Source organism: Rhinolophus ferrumequinum, chromosome 5, assembly GCF_004115265.2.
Source record: "Rhinolophus ferrumequinum isolate MPI-CBG mRhiFer1 chromosome 5, mRhiFer1_v1.p, whole genome shotgun sequence".
NCBI lineage: Eukaryota > Metazoa > Chordata > Mammalia > Chiroptera > Rhinolophidae > Rhinolophus > Rhinolophus ferrumequinum.
Genome location: NC_046288.1, coordinates 42,112,314 through 42,122,340, shown reverse-complemented (window position 1 = coordinate 42,122,340; position 10,027 = coordinate 42,112,314). Strand labels below are relative to the sequence as shown.

At 38.1% G+C, this 10,027-nt stretch overlaps 1 protein-coding gene across 1 annotated transcript in view; it reads left to right on the top strand.

Annotated features, from left to right (window-relative positions):
• Positions 1-1,785: 1,785 nt before the first annotated feature.
• LOC117022512 (broad substrate specificity ATP-binding cassette transporter ABCG2-like) overlaps positions 1,786-10,027 on the top strand; it is a 29,671-nt gene continuing 21,429 nt past the window's right edge. The window contains exons 1-4 of the mRNA XM_033106636.1: positions 1,786-1,996; positions 5,832-5,891; positions 6,738-6,852; positions 7,484-7,636. Of these exons, the coding sequence (XP_032962527.1) occupies positions 1,794-1,996; positions 5,832-5,891; positions 6,738-6,852; positions 7,484-7,636 (531 nt within the window). The 5' untranslated portion in view covers positions 1,786-1,793. The remainder of the gene's footprint in view (positions 1,997-5,831; positions 5,892-6,737; positions 6,853-7,483; positions 7,637-10,027) is intronic.

Sequence of the window (10,027 nt, the reverse complement as noted above, 5' to 3'; positions counted from 1 at the left end):
TGTTTTTATCCTCTAGCAGCTTCTTTCTACCTGTGTTCTTCTGAGTTTTGCCCCCTGTGTGTGCAATTTGCCTGGATTGGGAAGGGCACAGAATGCTGGGTTTCCTTCTCTGCTGTTTCCTCCTTTCCAGGATTTTGGTTCCTTAAGTCCTGGCTGCTTTTGTTGGTCTCATCAGAGAGAACTCTTCAAACTGTTGCTTCTTATATTTTGTCTACTATTGTAGTTGTTTTTAGGAGGGTGATTGGTTTGGAACAGCTGCTCCATCATAGCCAGAGAGAAAGTTCTTCATAGATTACTTTGATTTTTAAAAATTAAAACTAGATTTCTTGAAGTTTCACATTTCATACTTATTCACAAGCTGTTACATTCACCTTAATTCCTACTGTATTTAAATCTTTTAATGGTGCTTTTTGTAACTGCCTTAATGAAATATTGTAAACTTCATTTATTAATTTAATACTCAGCTAAAATTAAAAAAAATTATTAAATTTATTAGGGTGATACAGGTTAATAAGATTATATATGTTTCAAGTGTATAATTCTATAATACATCATTGATACATTGCAGTGTATGTTCACCACCCAAAGTCAAGACTTATTCCATTCCCACATATTTGACCTCCTTTACCGTTTTCTACCTATCCCTCACCCCTGCTTTCCTTCCCCTCTGGTAACCTTAATACTCAATTGTGTTTTAAATTGTTTAATTGCTTAACTACTGATTTGATTTTCTGAATCATTTTTATACTTACTTCTAAATCTTCCTGGAATTTAAATATGTCCTTCTGTTAAGGAAATGATCGTGTCATCTCAAATAATTTTGGAGTTTATCTTCTTAGCTGATTGAAGAAGCATAACAACCAGTGATACGAGGCTCGAGCGATACATTCAGAGATATGTCTCCTGTCCCTGATTGTGTGGCTAATAAGCCCATATTTGTAATAATTGTGTCATAAACTGAAAAATTAAAACAGAAATAATGAAAACCAAAAACGGGGTGATGGTGGTCACGTAGTCTGTCCCTGATTTTGAGTCATGTCACATACTATGCTTTCAGGTTAGCCAAGTTTAACTCCTACATGTCTGTTTCCTGCTTCAAGAGTTTTGAGGAATTTTCAAACTCTCCCTATTTACTTATTAGATATTTAATTGACATCTAATTGGAGTTGTATATTTAGAATTTTGTCTGCCTCCCTAATACGGGTTTCAAAGTTGTTCTTATCCCAGGGATATGGGCTGTTCCTTGCAAATGGAGTTATTTATTGTAGTGCAGTTTAAAGTGGGTGGTTTTTTAAAATGTTAATAATATATCTTATTGAATCTAGTATATCCAAAATATTTTTACTTAAACGTGATCAATAAAAATTACTACTGAGGTATTTTACATTATGTTTTAAAAAATTTAGATCGCTCCTTTTTACTGTTTTTAATTGAGATATAATTGACATACAACATTAGATTCAGGTGTACAATATAGTGATTCAGTATTTGTATATGTTTTAAATGATCATTACGATAAGTCTAGTTAACATCTATCACCACAGTTACTGGTTTTTCTCTTCTCATTATGAGAACTGTTAAGATCTACTTTTAGCAACTTTTAAATATATAATACACTGTTGTTAACTATAGTTAACATGCTGTACATTGCATCCCCAGGACTTAACGTATTTTATAACTGGAACTTTGTACAAAAATGGACTTATTTTAAGTGTTCTGTTACCTAGTGTTTACAATCTCATTTGTCTGGACTATCAACTTACTGTTGCTTTTTCTCTGCAGAAACTCTCCAGATGTCTTCCAATAAGGACCAAGTTTTTATCCCAATGTCACAAAGAAACACCAGTGGCCTCTCCAGGATGACCTCCAAACACCTGAAGTCATTTACTGAAGGAACTGTGTTAAGTTTTCATAACATCTGCTATCGTGTAAAAGTGAAGAGTGGCTTTCTACTTGGTCGAAAACCAGTTGAGAAAGAAATACTAACGAATATCAAGTATGTGCATGAATTTTTATTTAAATCGCTTTGTTAACATACAGTGAACTGCAAAGGTTTTGCCTGTTACAAGTAAGGTGCTATGGACATTTGTGTACATGTCTGTACAGATACATAGACACATACTTTCATTTCTTTTGGCTCAACTGGGAGTGAAACGTTTGAATTATGTGTTAGGTATATGTTTAATTTTTAAAAGAATTGCCAAACTGTTTTTAAAGTGGTCGTACCACGTGAATCTACTTTTGTTTGAGAAACCAAGTAAGCAATGTGTCATTTAGTTTTTCTTGGGTATGCCAAGTGGTTTAGTGGCTATGTGTCTTTCCACTTCTTGAATGTGGGGACATAATTTTAGTCTCTGACTTTAGTTTCCTAATCTGTGAAATAAAAGATCTGTCAATGTACTTTATGTGCCAGACACATTAGGTTCTTAATGCTCTTTAGGTCCTTAATGTTCTAGAAGCAAGAGCTATGTGGTTGAAATGAGACTATATTATGAAAATACTAGGGTTTTTGAATAGACTTGTAGTAAATGAGTGGCCTGATTACATATATAGTTGTTTATAATCTATAACAATTTACGCAATGCTTTCCTCCATTATACAGATAGACAGAAACTACTTAAATATGTGACAACTCTAGCTTAGCTTAAGGTACGCAGTTGAAGTCTAACGTGATGGGGAATTTAGGATCCAAATCCATACAAACTCTGATGTTCATTCTCTTCCTCCAGCAACAAATTCCTCACATGGTGGTGGAGTGGGCAGAGGTTTGGGTAAGGGAGTGAGACTAGAACCCAGTTGGTCCCACAGCTCTCCTCTTTCACAGATGATAACCGTTAGGATTGTTCATGTTTTTCTGGTTTCTAGAGAACTGAGCCTGATTCTTCCTCTCTGTGGAGTGGGGACTGCATGTAGGTTTGCTTGAACAACATGGCCTTTGTGTTTTGTTTTGTTTATTTGTTTGTTCGATAGGGGAAATAATTATTCATACACAAAACAAGCACCTTTTCTGGCTCTCTGAGACTGGAGGCGTGTTTATGAGAGCGTTTTGGCGAGGTCTGGCTGCAAACCTGTATAGAATCAGATGTTTCTCAGTTTGCTTGATGCATTCTATGGGGTTGTGGTTTTATCTGTTACTGTCAGGTGACTTCTCCCAGAAGGCTAGGAAATGAAAAAATAGGGGAGAAACTTTTTGGATGTGGGTGGGGAGGAAACTATGGGGATCTGAGATTGATTGGGTGGTGGGGAGGTCAGGGGCTGTGTAGGATTAGATAGACCTTTGCTCATGCAGCAACACCTTCTGTCACACCTACTTCCTCGTTCCTTTCTTGTGTTGGTTAAGAAACCCTGACTAGGAAAACAAGGAGAGAAATGATAGACACAAAGCTTTTATCTTTTGCTACATGCCTAGTTAGAACTGACTGACCTTTTTGAAAGGTGACAAGATTTTTGTGGAACATAACAATGAATAAAGTGTTGGTCACTTCAGATTTTGTGCTAAGTGGAAGGTGACAAATGGTTTGACTATGTGAATGATGAATAGGTTTAAAATGCATAGTGTGTGAGTATACATTTATCTTGATTATGTTTTAAAGCTAGTATGTTAGTATCCTAGTACACTAAAAGTGTCATCTGCTCAAGGCTTCATAGCATCTTTATGATTCAGTGATATGCTTTACAGCAATAGATTTTAAAAATTTATAATTTAATTTCAAAGTATTTCAAACTTATACCGAGAAAGAATATAACCCTTTTATCCTTAAACCGAGAAAGAATATAACCCCTTTATCCAGATTCCTTACCTTTTAACACCTCACTGCATTGCTAGTCATTTTGTCTCTTTACATGCCCACTGTCTTTAGGATTTTTCTGAACCATTTGAGAGCCAGCTGGCCATATGGTGCTCTATTATCCCTAACTCCTCCACTGTATATTTTTCAGAAATAAGGACCCTCTCCTATAGAACCACTCGGTCATTGTCTAGGAGCAGCCCAGGGGCAGCAACGCCTCATGATGGATGCAGTGGTGTGTCCTACGGGGCCGCTGGTCAACCATGCCCCTCACGTAGCTGACTGACCACCACATGCTGTCTCCTCAGTCTCATCCAACCTGGGATTTCCCTGTTCTGCCCCAGGTGATGTTAACCTTGATCACCTGGTCACGTTGGTGTCTGCCAGCCTTCACCACAAGGTCACCACTTTCCACTTTGTAATTAATAACTATTATGAGGGGAGATACCTGACATTATTCCCAAACCCTATTCCTCATTAAACCTGAACGCACCCACTTCAGCCGCCATTGATGACTCCTGCCTGAATCAGCAATAACTGTCACGATGATAGTTCAGAGGGTGATTTTCTGTTTTCATCCTACTCTTCTGTATGGGTTAGTTTGCATTCTACTAAAAAGAAAAAGCTTCATACGTCATCTTTTCATTCATTTATTTATATCAGTATGGGCTCATGGATTCCCATTTTATTCAGTAGCATTTAATAGTAATGCGTTACCACTGTTTATCTCAATAATCCTATTGTTCCCTATTTGGTCAGTGGGAAACCTTTCAAGGTATGTTCTGTGTTTTGTTGTTTTGAACTCATTTTTTTTTTTTTGACATATTCTCTGATTCGTTGAGTATTTTGATGACACTGCAAGAAGTTCCAGGCTTACTGTGTACTTACTGTGCCTCAGATCTGAAATGAGCCAATGTTCTTTTTTGTATTTGTATTGGAGTTTTGTATTTATAGCCATGACCTAGGTGTTTGTAATGTTCATTGCTACTGGGATGTCATAGCTTCCAGGCCTTTTCAGTGGGCAGACCTAGGGAACATAGGTATGTAGTTACATATACATGCATGTAAACCTTTTTATATCTGTTTGTGCATATAGATTAAAACCCCTGACCTCCAACTCCTATCTAATGCCCCACGGTTATTTCCATATTTGAAAAACGTCTTCTCAGAAAGTAAAACCTGACTCTCATAATTCTTCGTATAACTTGTTTCTCTGACAATAAGATCTAGCCGGACCATCCGGTCTAATGTGCCTTTTGGAGCAAACTTAATATAAAACCCAGTCATATAACGTATTATATAAGACCCGGTCTTATAGAATATTAAAATAAGACCGGGTCTTATATTAATCTTTGTTCCAAAAGATGAATTAGAGCTGATGGTCTGCCTAGGTCTTATTTTCGAGGAAACATGGAAGCTACTGACTAGCTCAGTCCATTTTCTTATTCCTTAATATAAGCAAACTCGCCACCCTCAGCTGTCTCCTCTCTTCCTCCCAGCTCTCTTTGCAGCCTGTTTCGTGGGTGCCGGAGGTTGCTGCACCCCCACCCAGCACTTCCATCACCTTTGCACTAAGAAGGGAAGGCAAAGTCTGATGGAAATGACTGATGTATTACTTGAACATGATGTAATAAGTAGGGAATGTAACTAAGAATTCTTTCCAGTTAGTCTGTACCTATTATGTATCCGTAAGTTTTTTCCTACTTCTTGACATTTGTTTTTACTGAAAACATTTGGTTTTCACATAAGTAATTATCATGTATAAAAATGTACAGACTCCTTTTTGTTAAAACAAATTTTGAATGTCTACTGGGTGCTTAGGGAATGGAGCCATTTTTCTTGTAGGTCCTGACTAGTGATGACATATTTTGTAGACTAGACTTCTTTTAATTGACTGTTCGGTTTCTTCTTCCTTTAAAAGTTCGGTTGTGCTTGTTTTCTGTTTGATTTCATCAGCTTTCATTGTGTATGTTAAATGCGATGCAAATTAATAGAACCAGTTTTAAAGTGACCCAGTATATCGGTCTGTTTCTGCGTTTACAGTGGGATCATGAGATCTGGCCTCAACGCCATTCTGGGACCCACAGGTGGAGGCAAATCTTCGTGAGTATAACGAGCATCAGTAAGCTTTTGTCTGCAGTGTTAGTGTGCGTGGAAAGATCACTTTTAGGAGAGCAGGTGTTTGTTGAGCATCACTACGTGTCTAGTCTGGTTCTAGGTGCTATGGATCCCATGCAGTCATGCGAGCTGTGGTTCTGTCCTAGGAGTGGGAAACTTGACTAACAGGAGGTGATAAAGTGATTGGCATTTGAGCTAATGAGATGGAAAAAGGAGGGGATAAAATTAAAAGTGGGGAGATGGAGCCAAAGGCAAAAGTGAAGGCTTGAGTCTCAGGTAAAAGCGCACATTGCCGGTGTTGGCTCCCCCAGGGTCAGACAGCTGGAGGGCAGTGTGGGAGGTCTACGCTGGATCAGCCAGCAGTGCCCTGCTTTATGTTCTTGGGCTTTATTGTAGCATAGAGTCAAAAAAAAGGAGGGTGAGAATTTTACACACACACACACACACACACACACACAGACAAACACACACTGCCAAAAAAATGTATACACATTTTAAGAAAGGAAAAAAACTGTATTAAAATTGTAATAACATATATCAATAAAAAAAGATGAATACAAGTCACTTTGACTTCTGCAATTACAAGAGGTGCTCAAAGTGGTTGCCATCAGCATCAAGATACTTCTGAGTACAGCAAACTACGGATTGAGCAAAGCTGACCAAAGTGTCCAGTTGTATACAGTTTTTTGGCACCCCAGTATATAATTTTAGTTAAACCGTAGAATTTCTTGATCAGTTAACTTTGTAACTTGAGCAGAATTTGGATTCAGAGTATCTGAGAGAGATAGTCCAAGGTGGAGGAGAAGAAAAACCATGTGTTTCCTTTTATAGGCTGTTAGATGTCTTATCTGCAAGGAAAGATCCACAGGGCCTATCTGGAGACGTTTTGATAAATGGAGCACCTCGACCTGCCAATTTCAAATGTACCTCAGGTTATGTGGTACAGGTAAGTATGCGTGGATTTGCATTTTAGATTTGTCCTGTTTCTATGTGGGCAAGTGCCATGGCTGATAGTTCAGTTTGCTTCCCATTGATGATGTGACATGGACGTAAAACCTTCTTTCTTTGCGCCAGCTTTTTATAATCTCCCGTAAGACATAGAGTAGTGTTACCTGAACATGCAGGGAGAATCTAGAATGGGACTCTTGTAATATTAGTGATATTAGTTCTCCTGATGGTATATGACTCTTGTAAGGACAATGATGTCAATTCTAGTTGCCGTATTTCCAAAAGATACACTGTTTTACTTTTCCCCCTACCTTTACCTTTCTCCTTCCCCTAGCTTAGAAAGATATGTTGGCAAATCCTTGTATAAAGCAGTCTGGAAATGTCTGCTAGTAGTAATCATAATTACCTGTGTTCTGTTTGGGGGGACAGATAGGGAGTGAGAATTATTCCATCAGGCTTTGCATCTCTTTGTATATGGGAGTTACTGTGATTTGTATAATTGCAAGTTCATCATTAGCTAGAACTCTCCTTGGGGTATGTTATTACTGTGGATTAAGTTACATATACTAAAGAGTGATGGTACCAGAAAAGACCTGATATGTCGTGTTAAAATGCCCTTTTGCCTTAAGGATGATGTTGTGATGGGAACTCTGACAGTGAGAGAAAACTTGCAGTTCTCAGCAGCTCTTCGGCTCCCAACAACTATGACAAATCATGAAAAGAATGAACGAATAAACAAGGTCATTCAAGAGTTAGGTCTGGCTAAAGTGGCAGATTCCAAGGTAACGTGGAAAAACCTGATGGTATCATCTCCAGGCAATATGACCTCCCCTGTGTGGATAGTGTAACTCTTAGTCACATGTTTTCTATATTGTGTGTTCATAAGTAGCTTCTTTCCATAGGGTGAGAAAAGTGACTCGTTGCATAATATGAAGGTATTAGGTTGGTGCAAAAGTAATTTGGTTTAGGGGCTGGCCTGGTGGCTCAGGCGGTTGGAGCTCCGTGCTCCGAACGCTGAAGGCTGTCGGTTCGATTCCCACATGGGCCAGTGGGCTCTCAACCACAAGGTTGCCGGTTCCATTCTTCAACTCCCGCAGGGATGCTGGGTTCTGCCCCCTGCAACTAAGATTGAACACAGTACCTTGAGCTGAGCTGAGCTGCTGCTGAGCTCCCGGATAGCTCAGTCAGTTGGAGCATGTCTTCTCAACCACAAGGTTGCCAGTTCGATTCCCTGCAACTAACAACGGCAACTGGACCTGGAGCTGAGCTGCACCTTCCACAACGAAGATTGAAAGGACAACAACCTGACTGTGAAAAAGTCTGAGAAGTACACACTGTTCCCCCGTAAAGTCCTGTTCCCCTTCCCCAACAACAACAACAAAAAAGTAATTTTTTTGCACCAACCTAGTAGGAATTAGCCAGGAAAAAACTGAAAAAAAAAAAAAATGACTGAATCTTGGAAATAAGTATGGCAGTATGGTCTAGTATGTAAAAGTGTTCTTTGCAAAGAACAGGGGTCTCTTCCATGTGATTATAGCTCTTCATCGTCCCCCACACAAATTGTTTAGGTCCTATCACATTTAGTATATGTAAACTAACTTCTTTCTGTTTTCTCCTTCCCCTTTTAGCTATTCTCCTCTCTTTCTCCAGGGGACTTTGTTTTGTTGCTTTGGAGACGTATTCCTGGAATTTATAAATGACAAAAATCCATGGTTCTTGCTCTGTGTGTTTCACTTTGCTGTAATTTGGCTTCCAAACTTTTCATTGAAATTAGGGCGAATTTCTCCAGTGTCACATTTGTGCTATCTGTGAAAACGTGGATAGAATTTGAGATTATTATGCTAAATGAAGTAAGTCAGACAGAAAAAAGTCAAGAACCATATGGTTTCACTGATATGTGGGGTATAAAAGAAAAGAACAAAGGAACAAGACAAACAAATAAAGAAACAAAAACTCCTAGACACAGACAATAGTTTAGTGGTTACCAGAGGGTAAGAGGGAAGGGGGTGGTAGAAGAGGATAAAGGGAATCAAATATATGGTGATGGGAGAACTGACTCTGGGCAGTGAACACAGAATGTGATATATAGATGTAGATGATGTAATACAGAATTGTACACCTGAAACCTATGTAAGTTTACTAACCATTGTCACCCCAATAAACTTAAATTAAAAACATTCAAACAAACAAACAGAAAAACAAATTAGGGCGTATTTCTAACTTTTGTAGTACTGATTTGTTTTTCTATAGGGTTTCTTTTGGCACTTTGTCTCGCATCCGTCCCTCCCTCTGTTCCTCTCTCCCTTCTGCCAATATTACTGGCATGTGCTGAGCTCTCTTAGGTTTTATAGGTAACAGTTATGGGCAAGAGAGACAAGAAGAATTCCTTATGTGGGTTGTGCAGGATCAGGAAGAGGAAATGAGACGAATGAATGAACTATACAGTTGATGAATAGATATGGACGATTGCTGGGACGACATCTGAAGTGCTGGGTGAAGATGAGCTGTTTAGATTCTGATGGCTCCCATTTAATACCCTGTGATATCCCTTAATTAGAGTGAATGAAGACTGGGGGTATTCTGGCTGCTGCTTCATGCGATATTTTTGACAGTGTTTTATGTAAAATGTATTTTGCTCTATTTTTTTTCGGTAGAATAACTCTGAGATACTACCATATACTATTTATTTTCATTTCACGAGTGATTGAGTTTTCCTTTGCTAGGGCTCTGGTTATTTGATTTTGTCTTTCCAGTAAGGTACTTTCCACTCTTCACATTTAGGCAGTCTTTGCCATGAGTTCCTTGCATGGATTTCCAAGAAATATAAGCTGAAGACATGTTGACTTCTTAGAATTCATTTATGTAATTGATTGAAATAATATATAAAAGTTTACTTTTTATGGAATTTTAAATGTAACAGATATGTAGAGAGAATATTGTCATTAGGATAGTATTGATATGATTGTATAATTAATATAAAGGAACGATTACTAAAAATATTCACCTTGATTTCCCTGTTGTTAAACCTTATTCAATAATGGCTTCAGGTTTTTCTTTCTGAAGTAATTTGAGAAAAGTAAATATCATATTTCACCCCTGAATACTTCTTACGCATTAAAAAAAATAAAGATATGTGCCTGCATTACCATACTACTATTACCAACTAACAAAAT